Source organism: Oncorhynchus clarkii, chromosome 20, assembly GCF_045791955.1.
Source record: "Oncorhynchus clarkii lewisi isolate Uvic-CL-2024 chromosome 20, UVic_Ocla_1.0, whole genome shotgun sequence".
NCBI classification, from domain to species: Eukaryota; Metazoa; Chordata; class Actinopteri; order Salmoniformes; family Salmonidae; genus Oncorhynchus; species Oncorhynchus clarkii.
Window position 1 is genome coordinate 77,788,616 of NC_092166.1, and position 16,720 is coordinate 77,805,335.

Here is a 16,720-nt window from a genome sequence, read left to right on the forward strand (position 1 = left end):
CAGGTCCTGAGGCAGCAATGCATCCCCAAACCATCACACTACCACCACCATGCTTGACCGTTGGTATGAGGTTCTTACTGTGTTTGTTTTTCGCCAGACATAATGGGACCCATTTCATCCAAAAAGTTGACTTAAGTTTGCCAAGAAGCACCTGGATGATCATCGGCGGTAAGGTAGCCTAGTGGTTAGAGCGTTGGACTAGTAACTGGAAGGTTGCAAGTTCAAACCCCTGAGCTGACAAGGTACCAATCTGTCATTCTGCCCCGGAACAGGCAGTTTAACCCACTGTTCCTAGGCCGTCATTGGAAATAAGAATTTGTTCTTAACTGACCTGCCTAGTTAAATTAAAGTACAATTTAAAAAATCAAGACTCTTGGAAGAATGTTCTATGGACAGATGATTCAAAAGTTGTAACTTTTTGGATGACATTATGCAAGCATGGTGATGGTAGTGTGATGCTTTGCTGCCTCGGGCCTGGATGACTTGCCTTAATAGAAGGAACCATGAATTAAGCTCTGTATCAGATAATTCTACAGGAGAATGTCAGGCCAATGAGCAGAAGCGCAGTTGGGTCATGCAGCAAGACAATGATCCAAAACACAAGCAAGTTTACATGAAAATGGCTAAAAAGCCACAAATTTGAAGTTTTGGAATGGCCTAGTCAAAGTCCAGACCTAATCAGTTGAGATATGGCAGGACTTGAAACGAGCAGTTGATGCTTGAAAACCCACAAATGTCGCTGAGTTAAAGCAGTTAAAATCAAATTTGACTTGTCACATGTGCCAAATACAACCTTACAGTAAAGTGCTTACTAGCCCTTAACCAACAATGCAGTTTAAGAAAAATAAGTGTTAAAGTATTTACTAAAATACCATTTAAAAAAAAGAAAAATGCATGCAAGAGTTGGCCAACAACAAAAGACCAGCAACACTTCCTTTGACCTGGCTTTGTATTAACTCCTCTGTTTTTGTATTCTAGGGACTCTAGTGAGTAGACTGGACCCTGGTTTTACGGACACAATTTATAGTTTTTTCCTCCACAACGATGTGAAAGACTGATCAATAACTGCAGGAAGCGTTTGGTTGGAGTCATTGCCGCTAAAGGTGGCACAACCAGTTATTGAGTGTAAGGGGGCATTCACACGGGGGCATTGGGTGATGCATAACTTTGTTATTTGTAAACTCAGGTTCCCTTTATCTAATATTAGGTTTTGGTTGAAGATCTGATAACATTCAATATCAAAAATATGCAAAAATAGAGAATCTGAGAGGGGGAAATGACTTTTTCATGGTACTGTATGATATGGTCATTAGAGTGGACTCTGCTTGTAAATTCAAGGTAGATTTTCCATGAAAATATTACACAATACACACTGCACCATTCTACGATATCAATCACCTGAATAGAGCCTGCCACACACGCATCTTGTCTGATTTGTGAAAACAGCTCTTGCAAATGTGTGGGGAAAATACTTTAAGGCAGAGAGAGGTAGGGAGGGCTACGTGATCTCTAAATATGTACAGTTTTACACTTTGGACTCTTCTCTGACACGACCGCCCGCCCGCACTCGAACATTGACCCCCTGTGCTAGCAATGACTCAGGTATTTTCTTTTAAGGCTTAATGTTTCCACTTTAAGCTGTTTGACCACAGTTGTGAATTCTGTGAATGTATTGTAATGCTTTTAAAATTGCATAACTGTCTCCATTTTGCCGGAGCCCAGGAAGGGTAGCTGCTGCCAAGGGGATCCATAATAAATACAAAAGACCAGCAACACTTCCTTTGACCTGGCTTTTTATTAACTCCTCTGTTTTTGTATTCTAGGGACTCTAGTGAGTAGACTGGACCCTGGTTTTACGGACACAATTTATAGTTTTTTTCTGTACAGTGCTATACTTTGATGTGATGTATACAGTAGGCTACTTAAGTATAATTGCTATATAAAGTATAAGTACTTAAGTGTAATTGCTAAAATATACTTAAGTATCAAAAGTAAAAGTATACATCATTTCAAATGCCTTATATAAAGCAAAGCAGACAGCATCATTTTATTGTATTAATTTATTTACAGAGAGCCAGGGACACACTCCAACACTCAGGCATCCTTTACAAATGAAGCATGTGTGTTTAGTGAGTCTGCCAGATCAGTGACAGTAGTGATGACCAGGGATGTTATCTTGATAAGTGTGTGAATTGGACAATTTCCCTGTCCTGCTAAGCATTCAAAATGTAACGAATAATTTTGGATGTCAGGGAAAATGTAAAAAGTACATGATTTTTTTTTTTTGAAATGTAGTGATGTAAAAGTTGTCCAAAATATACATAGTAAAGTACAGATATTCCCCCCCCCCCCCCCCCCCAAAAAAAAGTAGTACTTTAAAGTTTTTTTTACTTAAGTACTTTACACCACTGGAAATATGCCTACCTTGAAAATGTAAATATTTCCTCAATTTGGTACTTGAAAAGTCCTTGTAATTATTGTAGCCAATTTACAAGTTCTCCTGCTGCCTTATAATGATGCATGATTTAATTTTTGATCTGTTTTTGTGAGAGATGTGGCCAATTTTCCTTTGTTTCCTGCTGCTTCAATTGAAGGGTGTTGTGCTACTTACTCTGTTGGGGTAAAACCACGTGCGGTTATTATGAGGACAACAACACGTTGGCTTCAACAACACGTTGGCTTCAACAACACGTTGGCTTCAACAACACGTTGGCTTCAACAACACGTTGGCTTCAACAACACGTTGGTTTCAACTTGGCTTTCCATACAAATCCTTCCATCACAAAAGTAACCCATTTTTGGTCGCTTTCTCGTTATAAAAACAGCAACGGTGAGAGTGAAATGGTGAGATTAATGCTATGGCTATTCATGGATGTATTATCTGTGCCTGCTTCGGCCACAATAGGCTTCAGAAAATTGACATGCAACTTTAATTTCTTTCATCACATTCCCAGTGGGTCAGAAGTTAACATACACTCAATTAGTATTTGGTAGCATTGCCTTTAAATTGTTTAACTTGGGTCAAACGTTTCGGGTAGCCTTCTACAAGCTTCCCACAATAAGTTGGGTGAATTCTGGCCCATTCCCCCTGACAGAGCTGGTGGAACTGAGTCAGGTTTCTAGGCCTCCTTGCTCGCACACACTTTTTCAGTTCTGCCCACACATTTTCTATGGGATTGAGGTCAGGGCTTTGTGATGGCCACTCAAATACCTTGACTTTGTTGTCCTTAAGCCATTTTGTCACAACTTTGGAAGTATGCTTGGGGTCATTGTCCATTTGGAAGACCCATTTGCTACCAAGCTTTAACTTGACTGATGTCTTGAGATGTTGTTTCAATATATCCACAAATTTTCCCTCCTCGTGATGCCATCTATTTTGTGAAGTGCTCCAGTCCCTCCTGCAGCAAAGCACCCCACAACATGATGCTGCCACCACAGTGCGTCATGGTTGGGATGGCGTTCTTCGGCTTGCAAGCCTCCCTCTTTTTCCTCCAAACATAACGATGGTCATTATGGCCAAACAGTTCTATTTTTGTTTCATCAGACGAGAGGACATTTTTCCAAAAGGTACGATCTTTGTCCCCGTGTGCAGTTGCAAACCGTAGTCTGGCTTTTTTATGGCGGTTTTGGAGCAGTGGCTTCTTCCTTGCTGAAACGCCTTTCAGGTTATGTTGATATAGGAGTCGTTTTACTGTGGATATAGATACTTTTGTACCTGTTTCCTCCAGAATCTTCACAAGGTTCTTTGCTGTTGTTCTGGGATTGATTTGCACTTTTCGCACCAAAGTACGTTAATCTATAGGAGACAGAACACGTCTCCTTCCTGAGCGGTATGACAGCTGCGTGGTCCCATGGTGTTTATACTTGCGTACTATTGTTTGTACAGATGAACGTGGTACCTTCAGGCATTCGGAAATTGCTCCCAAGGATGAACCAGACTTATGGAGGTCTTCAATTTGTTTTCTGAGGTCTTGGCTGATTTCTTTTGATTTTCCCATGATGCCGATCAGAAGCTTCTAAAGCCATGACATCATTTTCTGGAATTTTCCAAACTGTTTAAAAGCACAGTCAACTTAGTGTATGTAAACTTCTGACCCACTGGAATTGTGATACAGTGAATTATAAGTGAAATAATCTGTCTGTAAACAATTGTTGGAAAAATGACTTGTGTCATGCACAAAGTAGATGTCCTGACCGACTTGCCAAAACTATAGTTTGTTAACAAGAAATGTGTGGAGTGGTTGAAAAACGAGTTTTAATGACTCCAACCTAAGTGTATGTAAACTTCCGACTTCAACTGTATATTGTTTGTTTGTAGAATAAGTGATGTTCCTCAGAGTGTAAACTGTGAATTTGGAAACTAGAAGTGCTCCTGAGTAGAATCGACGTACAGATAATTTTGTATGGTGGAATATGTATGTCCAATATGAAAATATTGGATTTAACTTGATGGTCCGACCCTACTGTCGGGGATGGTGCTTCCGATGGTCCTGGCATGGTTTCGAGGCCTGTTCAGAAATCTTGTGTTCATGAATGTGCGGTGTCAAAGCACACTTTGATAATGAATAACGTTGACTTCATAGCTTTTATTGGTAAGGTTATCAATACGACTTGGGTTGTGGAAAGCAGAAATGCCAGGTTGAAGGTTATTGTGGAGATGGCAAAAGAGATATTGGAGTAAAATATTATTTTATTTTTTATTTAACTAGGCAAGTCAGTTAAGAACAAATTATTATTTACAATGATGGCCTACAGATGTTGAAATGATTGTTGACATGCTGAACAATCTGAAGGGTGGAGTGTTTCAGCATGATATATATCAAGTTTAATGGGGTTGGGAAAGGGGGTTTGGGGGGAGGGTGTGTTAGAAGTTAGGGATTTATTTGGTTTCGAATTTTATTTTCATGGTAGTACAGAATTGGGGAGATCATGATTGATCGTACATTCCAGCACGGTAGGTGGCGGCATGCCCTTCAAATATTTTTTGCGGACCGCCATGATACCATAGAAGCAGTAGCAGCAGCGTTGTGTCCGACCGTAACTAGCGAATCTTGCTGCAAAAACAATTTCTCAATCTCATCCCTTTCTTCCCTAACATGTATAAACTACAGCTGCTTAATCTGTTTCTCAACGAAAAATTAATCGCAGTTCCTTTGGAGATATCCGTGGCAGTTAAAAAAACGATAGCAGAGCACCAGGAAGAAATCTGCCGTTTGAGACGGGCGAATGAACGTTTACGAAGAATCCTGGATTTGGTTTTCCAACCAGAGATAAAGTTGCATAGATTAGCAGGTTTGTGACTATATCTCTCTATTTGACTGTCAGTTGACATTTAGCACCATTTTAGAGGCTTTGCGTACCACAAATTAGCCATACACTGACAGTGGGAGAATCTAAAATGTTTTGCTCAATTTCTCGCGTTTCTCCTCCGCAGGGTTGCCAGGTGTAGCTACATTTTCGAGACAAATGACGACCCAAAACCTGCCCAAAAGGCCTGAACCTAGGCACATTTGATTTCACACCCTAATTAAACTCGCCAACGAATGTTCCATCAATGTATGTCGTTCTAACTCGTATGACTGCTATGAGTATGGTATATGGCCAGTATACCATGGCTAAGAGCTGTTATTTAATGACGCAACAAGGAGTGCTCGGATACAGCCATTGGCCATACACTAAAAATTCCAAAGGTCCCTTATTGCTATAATAAACTGGTTATCAAAGTAATTAGAATCGTAAAAAGTTTTTTTTGTCATACCTGTGGTATATGGTCTGATTTACTTTGGCTTTCAGCCAAGCAGCATTCAGGCTGAACCAGGTTTATAATTGTAAATAAATCCCCTTTGCGCATGTGCAGAACTATCATAACTATAGATCAATTTGACAGGAGAGTTTGAGTGAAGAAAGTTGGACAGAGGATCTCAGTCTCTGAGCAAGAAACACTTGGATGAACATAAAGTTAGGCTATTTTCCTGCAATTGTGCTCTTATTATGTGCCAGATGTTGAGACTAAAAACCATTATAAATGGTATCCTATAGCCCCTGATAGGCCTACATCTAATTTTAGATGATCTACAGTAGCCTAGACAAGATGTAGGCCTGATGTAAATTGAATGATCTAGCAGCTTGCTTAGTTCAAATTAAGACTGATTTATTCCATGTGAATAGCGAGGGGATTTCGAGGTAAGTAGTACTTGTGTTTCCCAATAGCCTGCTGGAATAGGCTACTTGAGGATTGGGTCATAATTTCAATCTCTGAATTAAATATTAATAATATGTTGCTACCATGTTGTTGTTGTGTTGCTACCATGCTGGGTTGTCATGTGTTGCTGCCTTGCAATGTTGTTGTCTTAGGTCTCTCTTTATGGAGTGTTGTCTCTTGTCATGATGTGTGTTTTTGTCCTGTATTTATATCGAATTTTTAAAACTTTTTTCTTATCCCACCCCCAAGGAGGCCATTTGCCTTTTTGTAGGCCGTCATTGTAAATAAGAATTTGTTCTTATCTGACTTGCCTGGTTAAGTAAATATGAAGTGAATATAATTGTATTTATTTTTCTCCCTGTAGCCTAATCTGACTACTATTACCATCAATCTAATGCGTTCTAGCAACTGATCGGCAGTTGCGATAGAACATTGATAACTTCCAATTTAATTAATTAAACGTCCATTCAAATTTGCATAGTAACAAATAGTAACAAATCTACAACAACAATAAACTGAAGTTATAGGCTACTTATTGAATTGGTTTGTCAGCTCCATGTATGCTACACAAGTGGCACACATTTATTTGCAATGAAGCCATTGATATCATCATTTCAACATATTTATTGTATCAAATGGTAGCCTACAATGGCATATTAATGAGTTTACTTGATGGCCAACAAAGGCAAATGTATCAATTTCCACAGTTTTAATGTCAGTTTCATTGAGGACTTCATTGAGAACCACACAAGGGAGTCTCAACTTCCATTTCAGATTTCCACTCGTGCAGCCCCCAAGAACTAAGCATGCATAAAACATTTAGCTCTTTAATTACTTGTTCCTTTTTATTTCTTATTATTTGTATTTTAAAACGGCATTGTTGGTTAGGGCCTTGTAAGCAAGCATTTCATTCGGCGCATGAGACTAATAAAATGTGATTTATACCCTTTTCTAGTAATGTCAACATTCAACTGCAGTTTAAACCACCTCCAAGTGAATGTACACCCACTCTCTAGTGCACCCAGTCGTTTTCCAGTGCTTTGTCTGCACTATTTCTTGATATGCATCAGTTCTAGCGTATTAATGTTTTACGGAAAAATGGTTGAAAATAGATGTGCATTCTAGACACGCATTCTCCTCATGCTCATGTGACACAGCCAATAGCTGTAGTTCTCTCTCAACAGACACACACCCCTCCGGCCCTCCCCATCACTCACTCACACTTGACAGTAAACTGCAGGTCACAGTGAAATATACATTTAAAAAACGTCATGGCAGCTGCGGTGCAACTTAGAAATAGCCCAAAAACCAGCAACCCGCGACCAATACATTTTCACCCATGACATCCTTTTTAAAGTACCAATTAGCGGGGAAACCAAGAATATGGCAACACTTCTCTGCTGTGGTTCTCTCTCCTCTTTTTGAAAAAGGTCAACGGTAACTACATCAAGTAAAATTGTGGCTCTTGTTTTAGCTCTTTAAAAGTATTTTTGTGGTAATGGAAAAAGTGTTCTGATTTTAGATTTGAAAATCAAGATTCCATGCGCTCTTAGTTGGTCTAAATTCAGAAAGTGGCCTACTTTGTCTGTCCATATAATTATTCCATTGCTGACGAAGTCTGTCATAATCTCGTGATCCAAGCCCATGCTTGCTATTATTATTTATTCTCAACCAGGCATGTTTACTAAACAACAGATCATTAGAACGTAAAATTACAAATGTAATTACCTTCATCTAAATATGTGTCTGGATAAATGCGGTTAGAATTAATCTACCTTCATCTAAATATGTGTCTGGATAAATGCGGTTAGAATTAATCTACCTTCATCTAAATATGTGTCTGGATAAATGTGGTTAGAATTAAACTACCTTCATCTAAATATGTGTCTGGATAAATGTGGTTAGAATTAATCTACCTTCATCTAAATATGTGTCTGGATAAATGTGGTTAGAATTAAACTACCTTCATCTAAATATGTGTCTGGATAAATGTGGTTAGAATCAAACTACCTTCATCTAAATATGTGTCTGGATAAATGTGGTTAGAATCAAACTACCTTCATCTAAATATGTGTCTGGATAAATGTGGTTAGAATCAAACTACCTTCATCTAAATATGTGTCTGGATAAATGTGGTTAGAATCAAACTACCTTCATCTAAATATGTGTCTGGATAAATGTGGTTAGAATCAAACTACCTTCATCTAAATATGTGTCTGGATAAATGTGGTTAGAATCAAACTACCTTCATCTAAATATGTGTCTGGATAAATGTGGTTAGAATCAAACTACCTTCATCTAAATATGTGTCTGGATAAATGCGGTTAGAATTAAACTACCTTCATCTAAATATGTGTCTGGATAAATGTGGTTAGAATCAAACTACCTTCATCTAAATATGTGTCTGGATAAATGTGGTTAGAATCAAACTACCTTCATCTAAATATGTGTCTGGATAAATGCGGTTAGAATTAAACTACCTTCATCTAAATATGTGTCTGGATAAATGCGGTTAGAATTAAACTACCTTCATCTAAATCGGTGTCTGGCTTGTATGAAATAAGACTATTTGTCCACTAGCAAAGCTTTGTCTATCAGGCAAATTACATTTACAGAAGAGGAATCCCAAAATATAAGGGAGATTCTCAATTGGTTGCTTGACTCCTCGCGTCTCCTCCATCCTCGCCTTGCCTCTTTTTCAAAAAGGTAAAAGGAAGTCAAGGAGAGGTGGAAACAAATGTTCTTGTATGAAATTACTCTCCTTCTCCACTCGCTGGTCATCGGGCACATGACGTTTACAGAGGATTCCCAAACTGTACAGTACCAGTCAAAAGTTTGCCACACCTACTCATTCCAGGGTTTATTTTCTACGTTGTAGAATAATAGTTTAGACATCAAAACTATGAATGAACTATGGAATCCTGTAGTAACCAAAAAAAAGTGTTAAACAAATCAAAATATATTTTATATTTGAGGTTCTTCAAAGTAGCCACCCTTTTCCTAGATGACAGCGTTGCATACTCTTGGCATTCTCTCAACCAGCTTCACCTGGAATGACACACTCACGTTCTGTCTTACACAGATCTTATTACTTATTACAATCTACACACAATACTCCATAATGACAAAGCAATAATAAGTTTTTAGAAATTTTTGCAAATTTATTACAAACCAAAAATATTTTACATAAGTATTCAGACCATTTACTCACTACTTTGCTGAAGCACCTTAGGCAGCGTTAACAGCCTCTAGTCTTCTGGGGTTTGACGCCACCGCCATGCTTCACCGTAGGGATGTTGCCAGGTTTCCTCCAGACGTAACACTTGGCATTCAGGCCAAAGAGTTCAATCTTGGTTTCATCAGACCAGAGAATCTTGTTACTTAACTTAATCTTGTTACTTGTTAAGTATTAATTTCTAAGTGACACGGCCACATGTAGAAGATGACGACTCTGGGTGCGTTCATAAATTCACTCCGGCTATCTACTCCGATTTCAGAGCACCCTCGTCTGAGTGTGTTAGAGACTACAAATTTCACAGCAAAAACTGTTATTCATAATCTATATTTTAGGCCATTTTGTATTCAATTGTATCTAATACGTTTCTGAAAGAGTAAGCCTATTATATTTTAATCAAATCAAATCAAATTTTATTTGTCACATACACATGGTTAGCAGATGTTAATGCGAGTGTAGCGAAATGCTTGTGCTTCTAGTTCCGACAATGCAGTAATAACCAACAAGTAATCTAACTAACAATTCCAAAACTACTGTCTTATACACAGTGTAAGGGGATAAAGAATATGTACATAAGGATATATGAATGAGTGATGGTACAGAGCAGCATAGGCAGGATACAGTAGATGGTATCGAGTACAGTATATACATGAGGTGAGTATGTAAACAAAGTGGCATAGTTAAAGTGGCTAGTGATACATGTATTACATAAGGATGCAGTCGATGATATAGAGTACAGTATATACGTATGCATATGAGATGAATAATGTAGGGTAAGTAACATTATATAAGGTAGCATTGTTTAAAGTGGCTAGTGATATATTTACATCATTTCCCATCAATTCCCATTATTAAAGTGGCTGGAGTTGAGTCAGTGGGATTACTGGGATGCATCGTGTGTTCAGTCCAATAATCAGTCAAAGGTAGGTAGTAGCCCCATTTCCTGTCACTTTTCAGTGTTTTCATTTTGCTCTTTCATCCTTTCTTCCCTCCAGACCTCCAGCAATTCACTCTTCCTGAAGAGGAGGTTAACTATGGCCAGCAGGAATGGAGTGCCAATCTGGGGCCGGTGGAATCTGATGCCGTAGAGTCTATATGGGACTCTATCAACATCATAACGGTAGAGAACCAAACAGAATCTGAAGACGAGAGCAACAGAGAGTCCCAATCAACCAGTGACTATCAGCCCCACTCTGATGTAAACCCAGACAGTGACAATGAAAAAGTGGATGGAGTGGTGAGCAGAATACCACCGTCAAGGTCAAAGAGGGGAAGAGGACGGCCAAGGAAACACACCGGTGAGTCACCTGATCTGAAATGTGACGTGTGCGGGAAATTCTTGGCGACAGCAGCTAATCTGAAAAGGCATCAGCAAAATCATCACCGTGAAGAGAGACCAAGAAAAGAAACCAGTGGATTGCCTGATCTAAAATGTGACGTGTGTGGAAAATGCTTTACGGCAGCACGTAGTCTGATGAGGCATCGGCGGAATCGGCACAGTGATGAGAGACCATACATGTGCGACACATGTGGACAATGTTTCACCCTGAACTGCTACCTGACCCGCCACATGAAGCGACACACAGAGGAGAGACAACATTGCTGCACCGAATGTGGCAAATGTTTCTTTCACCAAGAGAACCTGGAAAATCATATGGGTGTTCATAGAGGGGGGGATTTTAAATGTGATGTGTGTGGAAGATGCTTGACGACAAAAGGTGGTCTGAAATTTCACCAGAAAAAGCACACGGAACAGAAAACGCATCGGTGTAAAGAATGTAGCAAGGCCTTTTTCTGCAGGTCAAACCTGAAAAAGCATATGAGGATTCACACGGGGGAGAAACCATTTTGGTGCAAAGAATGTGGCAAATGCTTTGGTGAGAATGGAAGCCTGTCAAAGCATATGATGACTCACACCGAGGAGAAACCTCATCGCTGTAATGAATGTGGTCGATGCTTCGGTCTGAAGGGAAACCTGACAGTTCATATGAGGACTCATAGAGGTGAGGGAGTGCAATGTCATTTGTGTGGAACTCACTTGAAGTTAGCTTCAAGTCTGAAAAGACATCTGCGAACTCACAGAAAGAATATTCATAATGACTGAGAACATGTAAAAATCTTTTGTGTAAAATGTGTTAGTTGAAAGATAGAATATTAAGAGGACATACCCCTCAGGTCACTGCTCGTGGTTAAAAGTACTGTCTGAAGTCTGGGAATCTGTTCAATGGTAAATTCCATTAATATAGTCGCCTATTAAAGCATAAATCATGAGCTAAGCACAAATGTTTTACTTTATTTTGGTTACTTTTTGAAAATAAATTGGGTAGAGCCCAGAGAAAGGATGTTTATCCATTATTTCTTCTATAGCACTTTTCATGACCGGAAAAAATCTGGGTAGCCTAATTGCAGTTGAGGCAGTGGTGTGGTCAATTCTAGGGATGGGCATTTGAAAGTTATGAAAATGATTTGAGTTTGTGTGAAACGGGGCTGAAGGCAACAACAAAAAAAGTCTGCAGTATCCTATCGGTTGTTCCAAATACTGGATGTTCTGACAATTGAAAATGACATTTTAACATATTTTCATTGCATTTGACATAATTTCAGGAAATGTAAATTGCTTTTGGAATGTCAGTTGGTATGGAATGACTGAATTTAAGTGGAATTGATCCCAACCTGAGTCATAGTAAGGTGTGTAGCACCCATGGCGATACTATATACTTTAATACTTATTACATTTCTGTTCAATTGTTATCATTTAATTATATGGTAGCACCACTTGAGGCAGGAGTCTAAAGACACAATGGAAACGTCATTACCTCTGTTCCTCACTTATCCCATAACACCAGGATTGTCCTCTCCACAGGAGAGACTATGGGGACTTTCCTGACCAGCATCCAGACAGACAGATTAGCTTATTGAATACTTGCCCATACTTTAACCTAAGCCTTTACCAAACCCTTAACCCTATTCATTTACAAAGTTCTCTTCCAGAAATGACATTTTTTGTTTAAACTGACTGGTTTTGTATTATAGGGACTGGACCCTGGTTTTATGGACACACAAACTGATGCATTCTAACTGCAGGTGATATTGGGAGAGTATGTACATTATCCTGTGCTTGCTACATGGCCGCATGTACTATTAAATCTCTACCTGGCCACCAATCGGAGCCTGGTTCCTCTCTAGGTTTCTTTCTGGTTTTCTGCCTTTTAGGGAGTTTTTCCTCACTACTTTGCTTCTGCCTCTGCATTTCTTGCTCAGTGGGGTTTAGGCTAGGTAACTACTGTAACTGTAAAGCACTTTGACAACTTCTGATGTACATTTGCATGTACAGCACATTTGAGTAGAATTTGAGTAGGATGGCTTACCCACCACTACCTATGTGTTTTTATTCTTAGATTTGTTTTAAATTAGTTTTTATTTTTAGATATCTGATCTGTGCTCTTTAAGATCCTATTCTGGATGTTTTATTTTCTTTTGATATTGAACAGTGCATTGTTGAGAAAGAGCTTTTAAGTAAGCATTTCGCTGGATTGTTTTAGAATGTACACCTCTTATATCCTGTGCACCAGACAAAATAAACTTTTGATTTGATGTTCCAGGAGGAAGCCAAGAGCTTCGTCACCCAAGAGAACCATGACTAGCGTATTATGGAATCCCTGGACAACCCTAAGAACTATAACTTTGCCATCGACACAGATGGCCATGTGGTGAAGAGGACTTTGCTGCAATGTCTACCTCACTGCAGTCTCCCTCGCTGCAGCACAGTCATCTTCACCACATGGCCATTTTTGTCGCGGGATGGCTTCTTCTTCTTCTATGAGGTTAAACGGCGGTTGGCATCCAATTTGTTGCATTACCGCCACCTACTAGACTGGAGTACAACTCCCTTATACTTTACTTGAAAAATAAAAATGTACTAAATAAATACCCTACAATCTAACACTATACTCACTAATTTCAAAATGTATATAAAATTAAATTAACCCCCCCCCCCCCCCCACTTCACTAATTAAATGTATTTATTCCTACCTCATGCCATCACCCTAAAAGGATGGGACATCACCACTTAACACATCCTGTAACTCTTCTGCTGTTAAGTCTCGCACACCCAAATACCTCTGCAGCTGCTACCACAACCTCCATTTTCTGAAACTTCCGATCCATCCCTGCAGTACGATTGATAACCATTGCTATAAATGCAAAAAATCCTATCTTAATTAAACTTATTTCACTTTTTGGCCTCTCCCTCTATACTGATATCTCTACTACTCTCCCCATTCCTCCCCCTTAACCCATCTAACTCTACTTTCTTCACTGCCTCAGCATATGACAACTTCTGCACTACTCTAACCCTGGAAACCTCAACCTGCCTCTCTCACATGGAACATTTCTAATCCCCAGCACCATGGGCACCCCTACAATTAACACATACCACTACTTTCCCCAATACTACACATTCCTTTGTCTCATGCCTTTCTGCACATTTCTCACACATTGGACCCTCCCTCCTACACATTGCTGCCACATGCCCATAAACTTGACACCTATAACATCTTAATATATTCGGCATATACAGTGCCTTGCGAAAGTATTCGGCCCCCTTGAACTTTGCGACCTTTTGCCACATTTCAGGCTTCAAACATAAAGATATAAAACTGTATTTTTTTGTGAAGAATCAACAACAAGTGGGACACAATCATGAAGTGGAACGACATTTATTGGATATTTCAAACTTTTTTAACAAATCAAAAACTGAAAAATTGGGCGTGCAAAATTATTCAGCCCCTTTACTTTCAGTGCAGCAAACTCTCTCCAGAAGTTCAGTGAGGATCTCTGAATGATCCAATGTTGACCTAAATGACTAATGATGATAAATACAATCCACCTGTGTGTAATCAAGTCTCTGCATAAATGCACCTGCACTGTGATAGTCTCAGAGGTCCGTTAAAAGCGCAGAGAGCATCATGAAGAACAAAGAACACACCAGGCAGGTCCGAGATACTGTTGTGAAGAAGATTAAAGCCGGATTTGGATACAAAAAGATTTCCCAAGCTTTAAACATCCCAAGGAGCACTGTGCAAGCGATAATATTGAAATGGAAGGAGTATCAGACCACTGCAAATCTACCAAGACCTGGCCGTCCCTCTAAACTTTCAGCTCATACAAGGAGAAGACTGATCAGAGATGCAGCCAAGAGGCCCATTATCACTCTGGATGAACTGCAGAGATCTACAGCTGAGGTGGGAGACTGTCCATAGGACAACAATCAGTCGTATATTGCACAAATCTGGCCTTTATGGAAGAGTGGCAAGAAGGAAGCCATTTCTTAAAGATATCCATAAAAAGTGTTGTTTAAAGTTTGCCACAAGCCACCTGGGAGACACACCAAACATATGGAAGAAGGTGCTCTGGTCAGATGAAACCAAAATTGAACTTTTTGGCAACAATGCAAAACGTTATGTTTGGCGTAAAAGCAACACAGCTGAACACACCATCCCCACTGTCAAACATGGTGGTGGCAGCATCATGGTTTGGGCCTGCTTTTCTTCAGCAGGGACAGGGAAGATGGTTAAAATTGATGGGAAGATGGATGGAGCCAAATACAGGACCATTCTGGAAGAAAACCTGATGGAGTCTGCAAAAGACCTGAGACTGGGACGGAGATTTGTCTTCCAACAAAACAATGATCCAAAACATAAAGCAAAATCTGCAATGGAATGGTTCAAAAATAAACATATCCAGGTGTTAGAATGGCCAAGTCAAAGTCCAGACCTGAATCCAATCGAGAATCTGTGGAAAGAACTGAAAACTGCTGTTCACAAATGCTCTCCATCCAACCTCACTGAGCTCGAGCTGTTTTGCAAGGAGGAATGGGAAAAAATTTCAGTCTCTCGATGTGCAAAACTGATAGAGACATACCCCAAGTGACTTACAGCTGTAATCGCAGCAAAAGGTGGCGCTACAAAGTATTAACTTAAGGGGGCTGAATAATTTTGCACGCCCAATTTTTCAGTTTTTGATTTGTTAAAAAAGTTTGAAATATCCAATAAATGTCGTTCCACTTCGTGATTGTGTCCCACTTGTTGTTTATTCTTCACAAAAAAAATACAGTTTTATGTCTTTATGTTTGAAGCCTGAAATGTGGCAAAAGGTCGCAAAGTTCCAGGTAGGGGCGAGGAGAGGGACGGAAGCTGTACTGTTACACATACACCGGGAATCGGCAAAGTTCAAGGGGGCCGAATACTTTCGCAAGGCACTTTACGCTCGTACAGGATAACTTCTATATCCTAACTACACTTTGTCAGGCAAAGACTCAACTTCAAAACTTAAAATAACAGACAATGACTTTTCTGTTTCCCCACTCTCGCCACCCTGTCTGCGTCGCTCGTCGTTTGATGCGACGCATCACATACAGTGCCTTGCGAAAGTATTCGGCCCCCTTGAACTTTGCCGATTCCCGGTGTATGTGTAATAGTATAGCTTCCGTCCCTCTCCTCGCCCCTACCTGGGCTCGAACCAGGGACCCTCTGCACACATCGACAACAGGCACTGTTATCCATCGCTCCAAAAAACTCTGCAAGGGGAACAACTACTTCAAGTCTTTCAGGGCCGTCAAGGTATCTGCAATGTAGTCGGGCAGGAACGCAACCCGTATAAGTTTTACAGCCCACCGCACAGGGTAATGTCTAGAAGGGATACAGCTTTGGTCAAACTGACATCAAAAGTTTTTTTTTTTTTTGCATTTTAGCTAACCCTAACCCTTTCCCTAACCTTAGGAAACCCTCTCCCAATTGACTACATTAAAATGGTGGTATTCCTCAATGGTGCTGCCCATACTAAAATAGCATTTTTTCCACTAGAGGTTTCTATCATTCTCTATGGTCGTGATCTAGGTTGGGGACGTGTCCCCTAATTCTCCTAACCTGATAAGAATAAGTCACCTATAGGCCTGCATTGCCGTGAATAGAGTGGGTGGAGTAGAAAGTATTGCTGGGCATTTAGACCTCACTCCCCCATGAAATAACACTATATTACTTCGGCACCTAGAATAGTTCTCTCTATAAGCCTATATGTATTTTTTAAACACTGTATTGTATTGGGGGCATTTATTTGACCTTGGAACATGTTTTAAAACCCAAATGTAATGCAAATGTCACTTAAATATGAACAAATATGAATCATTAATGTTTAAATAATCATTTTTTTAAATACAGGTTGACACTTCTATTACGCGCGGGGCTTTTATTTAGAACGTTTCTGAAATTCTGTGACCCGGAAGT

General features: G+C 39.7%; 1 protein-coding gene across 1 annotated transcript; it reads left to right on the forward strand.

Annotated features, from left to right (window-relative positions):
- The first annotated feature begins 5,021 nt into the window (after positions 1–5,021).
- LOC139375703 (zinc finger protein 782-like) lies at positions 5,022–11,776 on the forward strand. Its single transcript, XM_071117511.1, has 2 exons — positions 5,022–5,292; positions 10,433–11,776. The coding sequence occupies exons 1-2, from the start codon at positions 5,097–5,099 to the stop codon at positions 11,539–11,541; spliced, it is 1,305 nt and encodes a 434-aa protein (XP_070973612.1). The 5' UTR covers positions 5,022–5,096; the 3' UTR covers positions 11,542–11,776.
- The last annotated feature ends 4,944 nt before the right edge of the window (positions 11,777–16,720 follow it).